Raw genomic sequence first — 20,139 nt, forward strand, 5'->3', positions numbered from 1 at the left:
TGTGCAGAAAAGTGATAAGCCACTGAGTGGGAAGGGGAAGCTGACTAAAGCCCTCATTGAAAAGCTGACAGGATATTATGGTTGGGCCCTGAGAAACAATTCAACTGACCTAACAGCCATGCAGCGTGCAGTGATGGCAACATATCACCACGTCACATCGACTGACCAGGACCCTCACCATGAACTTTGCCCAAAGGGGGCTCAATCGTGGTGCCGCCATAGAGCTGCAGAGGCAAAGCGTGAGCCACAGCCAAAACATAAACACAGCCTACCGGACTATGTCGCTGCAGCTATGCTGCCCATTAACGAAAGACTGTCGCAAAAGTCGCTTCTTCAGCGCTGCCTGGGAGCGAAGACGCAAAATGCATCAGAATCATTCCACTCCATTCTGTGGTCTCTGATGCCGAAGGAACAACACTCATCCTTGATCGCGGTAGAAACAGCACTGCATGAAGCAGTGCTGCGCTACAATGCCGGCTGCTGCAAAGCAACCTAAGTGATATCGGACTCCATTGGACTTCAACCAGGTCATCTGGCCATCCAGCGAGCTCGTGAAAAAGACGCTTTACGCCTAAAAAAGAATTCTAAAAGACACTAAGAGAAGATGGAGGCCAGGCAAAAGAAGAAAAGAGTGCGCCAGGACACTTCTAGCTACTGTGCTGGAGCTTTTTGAAGAAAACACGTGTTTTGAACTTTCTCGCCCTGTTTTCTCAGAACGGATTTTTTTCGCTAGTTGTGGTGCTGAGGAAAGCAAGAACTCGAAAACCGTTCATCAGATTTGTGTGCCGTTTTTTTATTCTGTTCTTGAATGACCTTGCAAGGGCGTCACAAGCTCCTTTTTTTGAAAATTGGTGCCGTTAATTTATAATAAACAATTAAATTTTGATGAATCTGGTCATTACTGGTTACATCAAATTCAAAGTTGCGTGAAAATTTTTGGGGGGGGGGGGGAATTAAAAGAAACGGCTTTGTAGCGCCATGGGATAGCTATCAAGGAATGACCACAATGAATTTCAGCTTTCTACTATGTCCTGGGATTTCTCACGACTCTTCCTCAGGCACCTATGTGAAGCACCCAGTTAAACCTCAATAACTCTGGAACTAAGAAACACAGCTTCGTGAAACTTAGCAGTTGTGCTAGTTTGATTGTAGTGAACAACCCCTGAAAGTTTCATCCAGATATCTTAAAAAATAAAAAAGTTCGGTCTCCAGGGTAGCCTCCCCCCTTAAGCAAAACGTCGAAAATATTTGCCCAGGTCACTGCAAAAGAAAAGCCAGTGGTGTTGGGAAAAGCCCCACTGCACGAGAGAGCTACTGTAATAAAGGCACAAGAATTCGTAGGGAAAAAGAATTCATCACCGAGGACCAAAAAACTGTGTAATTCTCGTCTGTTTGGCGTTCTTACTCAGTCCGAGAAAGGCAATTTACAGTTGCTCAACTCATCGTATGAGCCGTTGCTCGCCACCACTGCATTCGGCCTTGTTGCGGAGCAAGTGTAGTATGTCACGCGTTTCTGTCGTCGTAGGCACTTCTCGGGGCTCTTCCTCTTCTGCGTGGTCATCTGCATTGTTCAAGGCCATCTCAACGATATCTGCATCCGACAGCATACTGGTAACGGGGACGTCCGCCTCGTTAGAAGCTTTGCTCGAAGCCTTCCAAAACCGTTCGCTTGTTCTTAAGCACTGTCGAGAGGATTGACAAGGGGGTGCCGAATTCTTTGGCGATGCACGACTTGCTTCGACATGCTCTTTCCACTTCGTTGATTAAAGCGGCTTTTCTCTCCAACGTTAGCGATTTGTACTGCTTTGGGGGGCAGATCTTGGTTGATATTTGGAAGCATTCATTGCACAGACCACGCATTGAAGATTCGTCTCGCGCAGATCGCTGGGAACACAGACAACTACCTCGAACATGCAAGGGCTAGCTTACGTTCTGACGGTGCTGACGGCACGCTGCACACCGTGCAGAAGGCGTGCACAGGTGCACACACTTGACCATTCCCATAGTTGCTTGAGAAGGCGAATAGCAAACGGCTGCGACAGCGGGAATTTCAAATTCACCCTTCACAACCGCGTTTAGCACGTATAGTAAGAGCTAAGCGTTTGCACAATGCCCTCGTTTCCTGTTGGGAGTGGACTTTGCCTTCTTCCCTCCGGGTTAAGATTTGGAGATATACGCTGTCCCCTGCAAAAACCTTTCAAGAGGGGGCAAATACATGCCGCCTATGGTGGGCATGGCGAAAAAAAGTTTCGACTTGACCGAGATTTCGAGATATGCGAGTTCGAGTTAACGAGTGTTTACTGTACACCCAGATATAACAAAATATCTCTTATGACGAAGTAAATAAAAATTGTCTTGCCGTAGACATACTGTTAGAAATGAATTTCTTAACAAACTTTCGGATATAGCAAACTTAGTTTTCGTGTAAGATGCAATTTCGTTATGATGAGATTTGAGTGGTTTTGTTCGCATGCAATTTAGGTAATGTATACTGCACACAGGCAGCACCTTTTACCCAAGTTAAAATGGCACTGTTGTCCTATGGCTTGCTTCAGATGTTAAACGCCTTTTCAGCTCTGATCAGGTTAAAAGTAGCGCATGCGCCTCATTGACCTGCCTGTTGCTGCAGGCACATGCGAGCGGTACAGTCAGCCCTGTATCCAAGACCACCAGTACCCAATTAAGCGAAGTCCATGCTGTGGGCCAGCCCAGGAGCTTTTTTGGGACCCCCGCACGGCCCCTGCCAACAGCTTCGCCTACTTCTCATAAAAAGGGGTCCGGTAAACAGAGGCTTCGCCAGGTGAGTGGCTCATAAATGTACCTTAATGAAACGAAAATAAATTGCTATGCACTCGATCTGTAGCACTCACCTGCAAAAACGAATGCGCACTTTCTCAAACCAGGGTGTCCCAGAACTAGAGCCTTTACTTAGGGGAGGCCCCCTTTTTTGGGAATGTAAATAAAGGGACACTATAGAGAAAAGCGATTCTTTGCATATTAAAGAAGTAAAAATTTCACTATCTCAAAAACGCCACTCTTGCTGTGACACGACGCTTGGTAAGTGAGACAACTCGCGAAAAGAAAATATGGGTAGAGACGCGGCAATGAAATTCATGCACCAGACCGGGGCGTTGTAAATCTCGAAGGCTTCTACTGGGTCCTACGTAGGTTCTAATAGGTAAAAATGAAGCACATTGTCATCTGCGAGTGCTATAGACCTAGCGTACGAAGTTTCAGAATACTTATCTAGCCCATGTCTTGAAATTACGAAAAATACACTTTAAAATTTCTGACATCACCTGCCAAATTAAAAAATAATACAATCTTGATTTTCTCCTCTAATAATGAACTTAGGTTAGTGAAACATATGGCATTAGAGTTCTTTGAGTGCAGTTTGTCAATACAAACCAACCCGTCGCTTCTCTTTAGTGTCTCTTTAAAATGAAATGTTTAGAGTTGCTTTTAACTTACGCATAGCATTTGTCAACGCGAACTTCAAGTATTTAATCTTTCTAGTGCAACATGTAGGTTTCGCAACATTAATCAGTTTATTATGTTAGGAGCAACATCTTTTTTTCAGAACTGGAAGTTGCAGCAAATTGACAGGCAGTGTTTTGACAATGTGTAATTGGTACTGACTGAAAAAAAAAAGAATGTTCAAAGTGCTCTTGAACAGAAGTTATATTGCGAACTCATCTTGATGTCGAACAGAGATCGGGTTTTTGAAAGTCGAGCAGATTCAGCACCGCCTCCGTGCACCCAAACATCTGTGAAGCAGTCTACTCTTAGCTGAAAAAGCTAAAAGGTTGCAATTTCTGAAGTAATCATTCAGATTTCACAGGTTTGTGCTACAAATAGGCTGATGCAATTCTTTCTTCCTTCTGTGAATCTTTTGCCACAATGCATGCTTCTTTAAAGTTTTACATTTCCCGATTATTTTAAAATACTGGTCAAGCCAGCTTAGGCTTTGCAACAGTTTCGCAAGCTGGCTGTCTGGGCTTGCAGCTGTCTCAAACCTTTCCCGTGCCGGATGAGGTTTGCTACACTTGCAGTAAAGCTTGACATGGTGTTAAAATCACAGTTATGCAATGAAAAGTGTGGCTCTAGCAAAGGCCACGCTTAGTGGGTGTACTGTATTTCTGCTGCTAGATTCGTTTACAAGTTCAATCTCGACCGTGGCATTCCCATTTCGACAGGGGGATGCCACGGCCGAGATGGAACTTGTCACTGGATGTAGTTCCAGAAATGCAGCATACATGAAAATACAGTATAACATAGAAGCACTGAGGCAGCTTTACATTTTTTTTTTCTTGAAGGCAGATGAACATAGACTTGCACCCTACACCGACATGTCAATCGCTGTGCTATCTAGCTCATGAGTGGGACTAAATCTACATTCTACTTTAATCGTGGAGGCGATCTCCAGTTGCTTCTATCATCTGTTTGGGGCCTCTCCGGCCTACCAAAGTTATTTCAGACTGTAATGTAGATTGTTTATGTGCCTGTTTCAATTAAAGTCCTTCCACTGCAAGCTTTGAAACTGGTTTGCATGTTTTGCTCGTAAAATTCCAGAACTTGAGGTAGCAGGGACTTTACTTGGGCTCGTCTCTTGGTAGCTCTGTTTAGCACATAGCTTGTGTGCTAGGCTTTGTTGGATTGTTCACTTGTTGTTATTTCAGTTTAGTTGACAGGGCTTATCTTTGCGAACCGTGAAAATGCTCTAGGCATGTGATTCAAAGTGCCATACCTATAAGACCAGGGCACGCCATTATGTAAACATACCCCGAGTACTTCTTGTTATGCTAGTTGGTAAAAACATGGCTGAAAAATAAGGAATGCAAGGCAGAATACGGCTTAGGTTTTACTTGTATAGAGTTGAACCTGCATATATTGAGATCTCAAAGATATTGCAACTATACTCTGTTTCGGAAGTTCCCTTCAGCACTGTGAAGGCTGCAGGGTCCCCAGCCAATAAGAAAGGCGATCAGCCCCTCTACATGTATGCATTCGCGCTGTGTCTGCTCATTGAATTGTCCTTCCACGCTCATTGCATGTAACGTGGGTGGTTTATGAACTTTAAAAAGTAATACTGTCAAACTGGCCATTACTCTTCAACTTCAAGAAGTTTGGCAACTTAACTATATGATTTGTGGCTCTACGGAAGATCGGTAGACGCTCGTGCCAGCAGATATCTTCTCTTTGTGGCTCTCTGACGCTGCTCGTGGCTCTGGTATGACTGCTTCTCTTTCGACGCGTTCCTTCTAGTCTCTCGCTGCAATGTTTCTTTTCTGTCTTTTTCTGTTTCACCGAAAGAGCATCTGACACGCGCGGAACGCTGTGCGAGGTCGCATGTCTGATATTTGGCGATGCAGTGTTTTTCGCCTGGCGGCACAGCCCTGGCATCGGCGCGTTAGGCTTATCAGATATGGCTACACAAGCAGCACATCTCACTAATAACAACAAAATGTACCTGATGCTTCATCCTCAGAGTAATATCAAACAAATCGATGGCTCATTTGACCATTTATCTGTTGCTGTCAGTGCGGTGGGCGTTTAGCAAGTGCAAGTTGAAATCAAAGCGGGTGGTCGCTCTGCATGGGCGCTGCCATGTTGATTTGTAACCATAGTTACTGCCGGTAACTGATACAAAAAATTAGATGCTTAGGAAATGAATGCAATGAAGCAACATATTGCACACACCAAACAAATGTCAATTTTAGACAACCATGCCAATTTGAAGGCACCTGTATGAGGGGCTACGTTTCGCTACGCAAGCATGTGGCTTTCTTACACCCCGTAGCCTTGGTAGTGCTGAACCAAAGTGGTGTAACAGAGTATAGTTCAATATATTATATGATTCAATGGGGAACTTTAAAAAGGATTAGCCATATTTTCAGTGCGCAAGCTCATTCTACCGCACTGCTTTATGTTAATGCAAGAAAGGTAGCTTTACAGCAGTGTGTGAGGACTTTTTAAGCTCTTATTTTTCAGCGTTCAGTAGTTACATGTGCAGATTATATATGAAAGCAAGGATCATGTACAAAAGTAATACAGCATCTATGTAAACAGCACCACTACCCACATGTGCAGCTATGTGAGCTCTTTCGGCGCCAAAAAGCCATTAGTCTGCCTCGGCCTGAATTTTGGCCTGGTTCTGTTGGTATCACTGAATGTCACTCTTCGACTTGCTACAATTTCGCATTTGGCATGTCTTGTCACATAGTATAACATGTGTTTAGTAACTCAGCCCTGCGTTCTTTTTCGTGTGCACTTTCAGTTCTGGGCACAGGTCTTGGAGAAACCTGACACAGCACTTCTCTTGTCACCAAGCTGGCAACGACCTCAGGTGGGTTCCTGCTCCTTGTGCTGTTGCTCTAAGGTTTTGGAATCATGTTGCGGCTCGGTATCGTTGGGAGGGTACAACGCTGTTTGCATTATGCTTCCGTATTTGTGGCTTACGTACCAGTGCCTTGAAGCACTGTTTATTATTCACAGGAACGAGTTCTAGGTACAATAGAATGAAGCTTATTGGAACACATTTGAGAGCACTCAATGTTGTTGGCCAGGCAATCAAGAGCACGCTGTTTGAAGTCATTGTACTTACTCAATCTCAGAGTCGACTCTAATGTAGGTTGACCTTTTATAATTGCTCAGCATAACACACCTACAAAAGAAAATCGTGAGTGCATTTAATAAAGACATTTATGTACCATGTCGCTGAAGAAAAACTGGGATTCCAGTTTAGAATAGTGGCTTCATGGCAGCACCTCAGACCTGTACAGACAAGCTAGCTACACGGCAATTGGCAGGGATTATCTGTAGAAAAGATTCAGCGAATCATTGCTTAAAGTACTGCTTGCATGCAAGGAAATGTAGTATATGTCACAGGCACGGCCGGAAGATAAACTTAATGTTGTAACCATGCCATAGCGTGCCCGATGTCTTGTTAATTTAGGTTTCGGTTGCAAGTCTACCATGGAAACTAAACAGTATTTGGTTTCGATTGAAGTCAATTGCCCACAATGGATTTCAGATTTAGATAAAATGAGTATATCTACAATGGTGTAAATACGGTACTAGATAGGGGAAGGGGAAGAGATGCAGGTAAGGTGGGCATCGGGGTTTTTCGTGCCAGTGCAAAGGACGCAATCGAAAGCGAGCAGCTAAGCTAGAACTAAGCTCTCCACATGGCCGATAACAGAGGCAGCTGGCGCTCCCCCTATTTTGCAGATAACATGAAATGATTGCCAAAGCTGGGCAAAATGACTGGCTACTAAATGTGTGTTGTCTTCACACACATGCTCAATATTGGAGGTGACATGACCGAAAGGTAGAGACATTGTGTATAGGCACTTGAGCTGCCTGTGCAGTCTATAAGCACTACGAAATTCTTTCAACAGCAAGTGTTTCACTTTTTGTTTCTGTATACGTTGCTCGGAACGGTGGCTTGACTGTAAAAGGAAAGTTTGGGGTGCCTACACCATAGGTCGGTAAAACAAAAGTGGAACTCTCTCACTCACTCGAAATATACATTTTGTGTTTTGCACTCGCTCGGACCCAGGCTCGCCAAAATATTACGCCCCGATTCGTAGCTTTATCTGTGTCTGAGTGAGTCCAAGTGACTCGACTTATGAGTGAGTTTGCCGACCTATGGTCTACACCACTATGCGCTTCTTCACATCTGTGCCTACAATTTTTCTTTCCTCAGGTGGCTGATGGTGGTAGAGCTGATAAGAAGACAAGCAAGTGCTCGTCAACAAATATTAAAGGTAAGCTGCACACCTCTGTCAAGATATGCCGCTGTGAAGTGCAGGTTGAAAGGGAGTATAGTTTCGCTTAAATACTGTACGACATTGTAGAAAATAAAGGTGTTAGATAAGGGAAACAGCATGGAAGGCAACCCCGTGTGAGGCTGGCAAAAAGGCAGAGCAACGGGAGAACGTGCAGAGGGCGAACACATAAACCGAGCTTCGGCGAGACTGCTCTCCTGTGTTTATTGCAGGTAGTTTTATGGAGGGGAAAGAAGGGCGATTGGCGAGCGAGGCATGAGCAACATGACTGGCATGCCTTCACTGGGTTGGTAGCAGGAAAAGGGCATAGTGGAGGCCTCTCTCTACCCAGTGTCATGGACAGTGTACTTGCATGACACCAGGGGTCTCACGACACAACAAAAGGGATTTTTACAAACTAAAAGTTTTATATCAATTACGATGCCACATGGTTGGGATGAACAAAAAGAAATGCAGTCGGTAAAGATGGCACACTTTGTTGGCCAAAATTGTGCCCAATGAGAGAAACCAATGCTCAAAGTGCAATGAAAACAGCAGGGATAGACGCCAGTCACCTGAAATCTGAAAATCCGTCATTTCTTGCTCATCAGTGTAAAACTTTCTGCGTTTTTGCAGAGGAGTGGAAAGATTCAGAGACATTCGCAACCTGAGCAGGCCAGTACCTACATGTGTAACAGGTCGTTGCATAAAAATGAAGGGCATGTGGCTTTACACTCTCAGAAAACATAGTCTTGATGTTTGAAACTGAAAATAGAAGCGAACCTTTCTTGGTGGTCTAGTGGCTAAGGCACTCTGCTGTTGACCTGCAGGTCACAAAATCGAATCCCGGCCGCGGCCGCCGTATTTTCGATGAAAGCGAAAATGTTTCCAGTCTGTGTGCTTAGATTCAGGTGCACACTGAGAACCTCAGGTGGTCAAAATTTCTGGAGCCCTTCACTAGGGCTTCTATCATAATCATGCGGTGGTTTGTTTTGGGACATTAAACTCCTACAAGAAGTGGGCAATAAAAAAAATCGCCACCATATCCACAAAGTGAGTCACCTTAAAGGAGCTTACTCGGTGGTGCACGGGGCGTTTCTTGGCGAGACCATTTCTGTAGGAACGCTTGTTAACGATCCAGCGCATGATGGGTACGCTGAAGGCAGCATTGTCGGGCACGTTAACCACCTGTCCCTTTATGCTATACTGGCCGCTGGCTACAGTCGAATTCGTAACGCTCGTAAATAGCAGATGTGGAGCTATCTAGCATTCTTCAATGGGGTTGAGAGCAGGCAAGTGTTTTTCTTTCCTCCCAGTTCGGAGGCGGCGCGAGTTTGCACGCGACCAGACCAAGCACCACTGACACCCTCCTTTTTTCCTCTCTTTAACATTCCTTTCTCTAGTAACCTCCTGAGAGAGAGACAGTTATGACGCCACGCTTTTCTCTTCGCTCTTCTTTCTTACAAAGCCACTTTGTGGAGAAGAGTGGGCAGGTTATTGAAAACCGAAGCCTTGGGTGGCAGCTTGCCATCTAGTGAGCATTTTGGAATCACCGGAGAGGCAACCTTAAGCGGCGACCGCAGAAGTGCACACACTGGCAACACTAGTGTACACGCCGGCAGCCACCGTACATCAAGCCGTGGGCAAAAGGAGCAAGCTCCTAATAAAGCAAATTGTGTCCTTCAATACTCCGCCTACAACACTGCTCAAGGGGGGAGGCTACCACAGAAGGGCAACTTTTTTGTTTGTTGAAATCTCCCAATGAAATTTCAGGGTAGTCTAATTATAAAGCCATTTGAACAACCACAAAATTTCATGCATTTAGGTTCACTGGTTCCGAAATTACAGCCATTTATTAGGGTAGTGCACATAGGTTTTTCAGTCAGGCGCTTGTAAATTTAATCAATGGGCTAGTGCCGTGAAATTCACTGTGATGATTTTTGGATGGATGCATTACACTACGACAGAGACCTTTTTTTCAAATTCCTTGCATAAAAGTTTTAGCAGAGCAACAAATTTGGTGTTTGCCATTGAGATTTTATCAATGAAATTTTGATTATCACAAGTTACAGATGCAACAAATTTAAAAAGCAGTTCTGTCACTGTTTGGGCTATTTATCAGGGTACATAATAAAAGAAATCTGATAGAAATGAGATGAACGGTTGAAGAGGTATCGCCAGACAAAACAGCCTCACTGGCCAAAACAAGTCATTTTGAGAAAATGGGCTTTGAAAGTTTCGAACTCGTATTTTGGTCTAAAATTACCCTACAAAGTAGCTAGAAATGTTTTTTAGGACTCTTTTCCTTTTCCGCTTTTTCTGCTTGTGTTGCAGCCATTTCCGAGTCTTTTTCACACGTAAAGCCTCTTTCTCCGCTGCCCATTGGTTGCCGGCATAGCGCCGAGGTTTGGTTGCAAAACAATCGCTATCTTCCGCGGCTAACTCCTCGAACGTCCAAGATCCTGTTGGCAAATGCAGTCGGCGACACCGTTGCACTGTTCGAGGCCGTAATCACTGCAGTTAGCGAGCGCAACTCGTCAGGCGCACTTGAGCAGGAAACCCCAACACCAGCCTCACTTGTGACGACGGAGCGTTGCGCTGATGGTGTAGCAACCTCGACGTTATGATAAGCATCAATGCAGTCATCGTCTTGAAAAGACTAAGAAGAAGCTGCTCAGCATCTATGTGACTGTCGCCCAGCATTGGCGCATGAACAAGCCTCACCATGCGTACGAGCCTTATCGGACGCTTTCTTGAACAGAACGCGTGCAGACTCTCAAACTTTGCCCTGCCCACTCTTAGCGACAGAACAACAATCAGCGTCCCGTGAACAAGGTGAAAGATCATCTCATAAAGGTGGTTAAAGATTGAAGAGCACGTGTGAGAACCGAGCGAAACGATGGCAAACGGGACACACCAAGCACACCCAGAGAACAGTGGTGCTTGCAAGACCGCGCCGAGCAAGCACCACTGTTCTCTGGGTGTGCTTTGTTTTGCAATTTTTCGGTTTTCAAAGAGCGCGTCCCTCTTAAGGCATTTCTTGTGGACAACTTCAGGTCCTGCATGGTTTCACTGAGAGCTTGCACTGCCATCCGACATGCACAGCCGCGTAGTCTGAAGTGCCGAGGCGCTCTAGTGCTTTGTGTGGAACTAGCGCTGTAGAAGTTTCACGAGCCCACATCTGCATCCACATCCAAACACTTGTTGAGCTTCTATTTCTCGTGAAGTCATTGAAGGTGGTAACGACGGCAGTCAGTCGTTTGCTGGTTCTTGATGTCCAGATGGGCAAGTTGTCTGGCTTCTCAGGCGCGCTGAAGGTACATGGTGATGTCAAGGTTTTCTTCGTCGGTGATGTTGGGTGTTATGACATCGAGCATGATTGTGAGACTATTATCATGAGACATTTTGAAAGGCTCCATCTGGGTGGTTTCTTATAGTGCCGTGTTGCAACCAAAAGTTGCACGGGTTGAGAGTGTCCCAATTTATATATTCGACGTTGACTTACATTACTACTGTCTTGACAGCTGTCTATAGCAATGCAAAAATTTGTGAGAGTTGGTAGAGCTTTGCCGTCGTTGAGGTTTTCTTTTTAGTCTGTGTGTCTGCATTGTTTTAAGACTTCAACTTTTTCTGTGAACCTGCGGCACGTTCTGTACAGGTCTGGCTTTTTTGGTGCAATTAACGCGAATTAACGGAATTTTTGGTGCACTCAATTAGGGTTTCCTCTAGTATTACGTAGATGGCACGAAAGAAAAAAGTAGCCTTTCATTCTTTTGTAGCACAAAGGTACAAGAAAAGCTGTCCGCATTTCTCGAATATGCCTATATATTGAACTAGTTATTTGAGAGTGTCGTGCTCTAGCTAGGAGTGGTCGGATGTGCCTTGGACATTGTAGAACAACATAGTTCTCCTCACATAGTTACTGAGGCATCCTTTTTGACAAGTCAGCTGGGGCTTGCATGGGGTGGGGAGTCCCATTTGTTTGCAGCTCAAGACGTGGTGACAGCTCTGCTCTTGCAGCTCTTGATTTCTCTGTCTAGGGACAGCATATGTGTCTCTGGCACGTGTTTTGCGGCGGGGATTGTGAGCAGGTTCTGTACGGTTTAAAGTCGCTGTTATTGAAAGTTCTGCAGCAGAGGAAAAATGCATACTTGTCCCAGATTTGAACCCGGGACTACCTTTCGAGGACTATCGCTCTTATTATCTGAGCCCGCAAGGAATCTAGTAGATATCGGCCTTAGGGTAAATTAAAAGCCGTAAGCACGGGATGCAGACATTCTAATTTGGCATCCCAGAGTTATGAGTTGACTGTTGATTTTTGCTGATGCAATCAGTACCACTGGTCAGCATAGATAACAGCATTTTCACTTTCGCTCGGTAGTGAAGTGTAAATTAGTAGAACAGAACTGTTTCATATTTGCTTCATATGTCCACTGTGTGTACGGAGGGCCAGAATTTTAGCAGCTAATGGGTGCAATATGAGAATTCTCTTGTAAGCACATTGCCTGTAAGCATCTTGTGCTTCCTGTCAGCTGAGCCTGTTCATGATGGCCATCTGCAGGCCGTGCAGCTGCACTGACAAAAGACCAGTGTCGATCGCCGTTTACACTGGTCCAGCCTAAGGAAATCACCGGCTGCCAGGTTTCACGGTTACCACGTCTCATCAAATCGTCTGTGCGGACAGGTGCCAGCAACGAGTCTGAGCAAGCGCGAGTGCTTCCACAGAGTAAGCAGTTATTGTCGTTGTCCCTAACACGTTGTGGTGGCTTAGTGGTGTAAGCACGACGGTGGCACTTAAACTCTTGAAAGGGACACTTGAATGAAACGGTAAATTGGTTTGGATTAATAAAATTCAAGGACTCTGTATTGCCACGAGTATTGCGTTCGTAAGTTCATCATTAGCAAAAGAAATCGAAGTAGAAGTGTCGTTTTAAAATTTCTCGCTGAAGCCTCCGCCCGTAACTTCACCGATTTCAAAACGATTAACAGCTATGCAGGACCGAGTGATGGTGTTTGGTGTGGAAATGGCAAGGTGGTTCCTACACCTTCACTTTCGTTTCATGCTTTTTCTCACTTGCGATGTGTCGCCTTATGATCAAGTGGTGTCTTCAGGAATGTGAAATTGTACTTTACTGATACAGTAGACTCCTTTTAATTGAAACCTGAAGGGACCAGGAAAATGTGTTTCCTTTAAGAGGAGTTTTGTTTATTCAGAGATAAACAGGGTTATAATATTGAAGTACGAAACCAAACATATTACCGACAGTTGTTCCATTTAAGCAGCAATTTCATTTAAAAGAGTTTCGTGTGAAAAATATTCTTTCTTTAGTGTCCCTCTAAGCTGGGGTGAAACCTTAAAAATGAGTTAGAAAATTTGGCTGTAATGTAGTAATATAAGATATGGCTATGAAATTTGCAAGGAATCATAAAGACAGATGCAGCTTGGCACAGGGGCTCAAAATCATTTCATCTTGTATTTTTTTATTTTTATTTTTTTCTACATAGCAAATTTAAAAAAGAATAAGCTATCTGCAGAGCGTTGCAAATTTGCAACAGTGTAACTTAAATTGTGACTGCACAACAAAAGCTTGATTTATGTTTTTGCATTTCTTAATGCATGAAAACTGCCACTTAGGAATGTCATTTTTTTATATACTGAAATTCAAATGCACGTATGCTACAGGTTCTAGTTGCATCTATCTAAATGACTCAACACACATTAGAATTTTGTTTGCCTATGCTCTCTATAGTTCCTGAAAAAAGGTACATAAGCCTCTGAAATCTTTTTGAGAGAAATGCAGAGACCACACGAAAATACATGCTCATTTCTCATCAACATTTCCAAGCCCAAAACCAAAAGTTATTTTTGAAAAAGTGAGTACATAAGTGGGATAAATTTTTTGAAAGCTAAAGAAATTTTCAATCGGGTGATGGCAAAATCAAATTTTTCTTCTGAACAAAGTCTCTCTGCACCATCGAGTGGAAGACTGTTTTAGACACAAGTTGCTTTAGTTAGTATGGTATACTTCCGTGAATATGAATTTTCGTGGGCTTATATCGAGCCCAATTGTTATGTATAAGTAGGGTTGTTCGTTCTCGGGTAAAACCTGATTTTACCCGATTCTTGCACCCCGAACAAGTTTCAGGAGAATCGGGTTAAACCCGATTTCTCCCCGGATAAACCCTGTAGCGATCTGCACAATCGTGAGTTGCTGCTAACTCGTGTTGATGCTCTTCCCCTTCTCTTCTCACCACTACCTGTCTCCTTTGTCACCCCTTTCTCCTCTCTAATCTTTACATCCCCTCTCTCCTCTGCACGCACATGCGTGAGAGCGTACATGCACCCCCCCCCCCCCTAAAAAAATGCTTGCAGAAGAAAGTGGGAAACACGTTTGAGGCCGGCCACGCTTCGAGTACATTGTGAACAAATTTAGGGTGAAAGAAAAGCAAAGAAATCTGCCCCTTTGCCCACTGCAGATTAGTCTTGTGTATGTGCTCCTGCTTCCAAGAATTTCACGCGGAAGGGACGGGTGACCAGTCGGTGGGGGAGAGATTGAGCGACGAAGAAGCCAGCCATACCCTCCCCCAGCGTCCAACCCCGCGCGAACGTCCCTCACTCTCTCGCGCGACACGAGACGAGACGCATATCGCCATCCTCACTTAGCATTACCAGGCGCGTCTTGTGAGCGCAAAGCCACCGTCGCGGACATAAGGCGGCACCGGAAACTTCAGCGTGGAGATGGGAAGAAAATGAAAGACACTGGATGACTGGTGTAAAGAACATGAAGATCTCCAGATCGCAACGAAAGACAGTGAAGGCACCCGCACTTTAGTGTGCAAATATTGCAACACCGAGATGGTCACCGATCCAGCGAAGAAGCCCTACGACCGAATTCGTGAGCATCTAATGTCATCTCGTCATAAGAAGTTCAAGTTGGCTTCCAAGGAAGCTGAGACTGCGGGAACGTCTCAGCAGACGCTTTTTGATATGTCCTGTAGACAGCGTGCGAAAGAAACTGAAGCGGATGGCGTTATCCATGACTTTGTTCGTGCCCTAGCGTACAGCGGAATAAGCATGCACCAGGCGGACGGACTGCTGGGAGACTTCGCGCGCAAATACTGCAAGGCCGCGAAGACCATGCCAACAGGACAAAGACTTCGGCTGAAATACCTGAAAGAAGCTTTTGACAAGGACATGGAGAAAATCCGCGATGATATGCGAGATGTGAAAGTGAGCGTCATCGTCGATGAATCCCCAGACATCACTGGTGTGCCTACCATCAACACTCTCCTGTGCTACTATAGCCAGAAAAACGTGAAGAAGCACGTTGTTCTGGTCGACGTCGACAGGGTAAATGCATCGAACAGTTACACGGTGGCCAGCGCAGTTAGCAAGGCACTCCTGACGGTTGGCAAGACGTGGAAAGACGTTGTGGCAGTAGCCACAGACTCAGCGGAGTACATGCGAAAGATGGTTCGAGAAATATGTCAGGCTGAAGGGATCCAAATCTTGCATGTGAAAGATATAGCACACTTTATTCATGTGAGTGTTGACCATGCCATTTCTTTACCATGCATGTCTGATGTTCGATCCGTAGTGATCAAGTTTCGAGCGTTATCACGCTAACAAGCTTTACCAAAAGTACACTGAAATTTGTTCTTCTAATGGCCTCTTTGGACCTGACAATAAGAAGCCACCTTCTGTTGTCCTGAATCGATGGCAAAGCTTCTACAAGGCACTTGTGGTAGCCGTAGAAATGTGGAGCTCGTTAACAGAACTTGCTGAAAGCTCGCATGATAGCAGCAAAGCGGAAGCTATTCGAGGGATACTTTCTGAAAAAGAAGTTGTTTATGCGAAGGCAATCTTGATGAGAGATGCACTCGGCCCACTTTTGGAAGCCCAGAAAACGCTTGAAAGTGGGAAGCTTTTGATGCCCAGCTTTAATCACCTGGTAAACGTGAAGCTGCAGCAGATTGTCGGGGAGCTTTCGGCAATGATCGGTAAAAGTGATCAGGCCAAAGCTGTTTTGTCTATGTTACCCAAGCGCAGCGCTAATTTAGTAAAAACGTGTTCTGAAGAGTTCTGCACAAAGCTCGCCACAAAATGGCGCTGCACTCTTGGACGGAACGTCTCAGAAAAAGAGGAAAACCAGCTAACTTTGTGGAAGTTGGGAGCCGTCCTTGATCCGTTTCAGAAGCGTCTGCTGGGGCAGTCATTTGAGGACTACCGACCTCTGTTCATGTCCGTAACCGACAATGTAGATTCCCTTAATGACGAGTTCAACCAGTATTTGCTGGAAGCGAGCCCCACAAACCCAGCTGTCGAACTAATCGAGTATTGGCATGACTCTACTTCTCGCTACCCAAGGCTTGCAAAAGCTGCACTGACATTGTTGTGCCTAGCTAATGGTAGCTGTGATGTGGAGAGAACTTTCTCCCAGCTGAGATATGTTCAACGACCGGACAGATCTCGAATGGAGACTGACATGTTGCGCATGCAGATGATAATGTATGTCAACAAGGACGTGTAAAAAATTGATGACCAGATTTTCGAGAATAAAATGTATAATTTCTAAGAGTCAATGTTTACTGATTCATTCATTTTCAAACACCACTGATTCATTTTCAAACAAACACAAAATTTCGGGTAGTATACTGTATACTGTATTTGCTATAATACTCTGGTGTCTGTCCCAATTACCAGCTTGAAACACCAAATTTAACGTGTTATACTTAAAAAGCCCTTGATACGTTTTGATAAGCTCAGTGTAAGTTCTGATAAGTACAACCGTATATTTAACCCTAAAAAACCCGAAGTAAGGAATGGTTTCGCAAAAAAACGGATTTTTCCCCGAATATCAGTTTGAAAAATACCGCCCGATTTTTACCCCCCGAATTTGAAAAAATATAAAACCCGAAAACAAACAACCCTATGTATAAGGTGGAACTTCGACTGTATGTAACTCGGTTTGGCGACGACCCGCATTTTACACCGAATCTGTTTGGTCCCAGCAAAATCCTCATAGAAGCAATGTAAATAACCCTTGGTTATATAACACAGTTTTATGCGGACCCCGCAGCCTTCGACGAATTTCAGATTCCATCCGAAAAAATACTAGAACCAAACGTCGTCCAAACGTTCAAGAGTGCAAAACATAAGCTTGTGTTCCCTCTGGCTGGAGTAGTTACCTACAAGCTATAGCCACAAAGAGTAGCTTCAGCTGGCCGAAGAGCTGATATTTTTCTCGTTTTCAATCCGTAGAAACTTGCTCTGATCGACATAGAGCTGATGTCTTTGCTTTGTCGCAGTCACAGGCTCGCGCATGCATAAGGTGGCGACACAGCTGTTTTCACAGTGCAAAATTACTTTCACTTGATGTCCGTCTTCGTGATAATAGCGAGAGATCACTAGTTGCACTTCACAAGCCAACAAATTGCAATGCGCACAGTTCAGTCGTGCACGAAGGCATTATACGCGAACTCATGGTCTGTCGCCATTATGTGATAGCGATGACACTGCGACTCTTCTGATGGGAGGCTGTTGACAACACTGTTTCAGTTTCGTTTTCTCGCACTGGCTTATACAAGTTTGATAATACGACGCCTGGATTATACAAGTATTGCATTTTCGCATGGTCCCCCGAAAGTTGTATAATGGTGGTTCCACTGCACCAGACTATTATTTTTAAATGATTCACTAGAACTTCATGGGATCATGTTTTTGATAAACTGGCTACTGGTAGGTGGTATAGTTAAGCATGTAACACAAGAACATCTCTTATCTGACAACCACTTGTGATCATGATATAAACTGATATCGCTAAAAGGGCTAGTATCTTCCAAGTGGTCTCGATCGTCGAAGTGGTCTCAGTGGTCTCTGTTTCTGCTTGTCGAGGTGTATCAATCGGCCGATTCCGCCTTGCCGATGCTAAGTTTAAAAAAACATTGCTGAAGAAAAAGGATATGTGCCCAGTCAAAGCACTCGTAACTGTAACACACAGATTTTACTGCAAATATTTTGCTGAGTACGTTGCTACAACAAGCTTCATGTATCTGACCAAGTTTTTGGAGCAGCTTCGGTCGCCCATCGCACGGCTACTAATGCCTAAACATTCACAAGTTAATCATATTCCATGACAAAATTAACAAGTTAAGCAGTGACAAAAGGGAGATTCTTCCAAGGAGGGCGTGGAGCGATTAGGATGGAAAGGTAGGCTAGTTGGCAATTCATAATTGTTCAGCCAACTGGGAGTGTGGGAGGAACACACACACACAAAGCAAAGAAGAGGCACGCAGCACGAACACTCGTGCTGTGTGCCTCCTCTTTGCTTCGTCTGTGTCTTCCTCCCACGCTCACAGTTCGCTGAACAATTATGAGCAGTGATTAGTTTGAATTTGACATCTTTCAGCTGCGCAAAGTGATGCATATCTTGGCAGTCGTAATCATCAGCGCCCAGTGTATGCATTGCCATTGTCAGCTTGAAAAACTCGAACGTGGTAAGGTTCTTACAATGTTCTGGCATCAGGGGTGTAAATTGTAAATATCACACCCTTAGAGTATCCAGATTTATCTGCGATATCTAAATATTCGTCACTCTCTACAGGTATTCCTGTCAGTCCTTTGTCTTATTACTGCCGGCAGCGAATTGCCGACATTCAGGCTGAAGGAATCTCGAGCAAAAAGGGGTCAGAGGTGCCACAACACATAAAGCCATCTGTACCACTGGCAGAGCATAACGACTCAGAGCGGAAGCCAGCACGCCCATTGCCTGTAGTTGCACTTCCAACAGGTACGCAGACGTTTTGTTCATGCTTCTTGACATCAATAATGCATGGTAGGTACCCTGTTTATAAGAGACACCTCATATAAAAGGCGAAAATCGCTGTCTGGAGCATGCCTTATAAAGGGGTTCATCTGTATATTCAAGTCATTGCAGCCACATAATGTCTCATTGAAGCATGCCCCACCAGATACGTTTGACAGGAAACAGTTTAAACTTTGTAGTTATGCAAAAATGAAAATTAAGTGAAGATGTATTTCTCACAGCAGCCTTTTTTTCGTCCCCAACTTTCCGGGAGCAAAAATGGTACTTAACTGTTCTTTCAATGCAAGACCACTGTTTCTCTGCTGCCGTTACCAAATAATGCACGGGCCTAATCCTGTGCTTTAAACAATGGTGGGACAAGCATACCTCTTGGAGCATATGGGGCAGACATGGCAGCCCCCCTTCCCCCTCTGACTCTTTCGTGCGTAGGCGGTTGTACTCTTTCCGAATTTTGTGGTAAAATTTTGTTTTTATGTTTTCTTAATAAATATTATTGCATTTGAGTCCCAAGCTCACAGTAAATGATTTAATGATCAAGTCCACGCATTCTACTTAACCTTACCCCTTCTGCCCACCATTTCACCAAACACTCAATCCCGCACTCACGTGCTTGGCACTTTTGCAAATGACCGAGAAGACAAACAGGCTGTGCTGTAGGTTTTTCGCCCTTCTTGTCCACAGGCAGTGCTATAAAGTTCCTCATCCCTGTCTGCAAACACTTTGAAAGATGATAGTCTTTCTTGGGGACCTTCGACCGAAGAATTTTGGTCTGTCTGTCTGTACATTTGTCTGTTTTGCCCACCTATATTGGTCTGTCTGTCTGTACATTTGTCTGTTTTGCCCACCAATATTGCTTAAGATTCAGCATTCATAGTTATGCGATTGTCAATTAAAAAGCAATTATTACGCATATCTGAGGCACCATAACTCGTCGATGTTTTGTATGTGTGCCTTCATACTAGAAGAGGCACACACACGTAACTAACTATAAGGACTGTAGCGTTTATTGCGCTGCACTGACAGTGCAATGCGATGCTCAAAAAGTTAACTGTTTCCAACACTTTGCTAAGACCACGCGGTGGTGGCACCTGCCCGTCACTTTGCGTTCTACACCTTATCACCTCCGAGACAGGCGCGCATCTTTCTCCGCAAGCGCGCACACCTTCGTTTTCGAAAATAACTGCTAGATGGTGCTCTGGTCTAATATGCCTCTATGCGCTCGTTCGCCTCAGCTACACGCTCGAGGCACTCTAACGCAGCGCCTCCAGAATACAATTCACCGATTTTCTTGCGCAGAACATCAAATAAACGTTTTGTTCACTCTCTCCAGACACAAGACTATCATCTTTCGACGACATTTACAGTTAACATCCAGATTAGGGACCAATTTTTTTAGTCGTAAGCACCATCTTTGACATTTGACAGGGAAGTAGGTTCTCTCTACACTGCTCGCTCCCCTTCAGTAGAGAGGGTGAGATACCGCAAACGTCTCTGCTTCTCGTGGTTATGAATGTCTGCTCAGTTCAGAATAGGAGTAGCCTTTG

General features: G+C 44.5%; 1 protein-coding gene across 7 annotated transcripts in view; it reads left to right on the forward strand.

The window, feature by feature from the left end:
* LOC119185596 (uncharacterized) overlaps positions 1-20,139 on the forward strand; it is a 96,623-nt gene that overhangs the window by 11,590 nt on the left and 64,894 nt on the right. For 2 of the 7 annotated variants that reach the window (XM_075883168.1, XM_075883169.1), the window contains exons 4-8: positions 2,630-2,800; positions 6,278-6,346; positions 7,709-7,769; positions 12,331-12,495; positions 18,374-18,559. In XM_075883168.1, the coding sequence (XP_075739283.1) occupies positions 2,630-2,800; positions 6,278-6,346; positions 7,709-7,769; positions 12,331-12,495; positions 18,374-18,559 (652 nt within the window). The remainder of the gene's footprint in view (positions 1-2,629; positions 2,801-6,277; positions 6,347-7,708; positions 7,770-12,330; positions 12,496-18,373; positions 18,560-20,139) is intronic. The other 5 variants (XM_075883171.1, XM_075883172.1, XM_075883173.1 and 2 more) reach the window with 3 other exon arrangements.

Source organism: Rhipicephalus microplus, unplaced genomic scaffold (assembly GCF_043290135.1).
Source record: "Rhipicephalus microplus isolate Deutch F79 unplaced genomic scaffold, USDA_Rmic scaffold_15, whole genome shotgun sequence".
In the NCBI taxonomy this organism is placed as follows: Eukaryota; Metazoa; Arthropoda; class Arachnida; order Ixodida; family Ixodidae; genus Rhipicephalus; species Rhipicephalus microplus.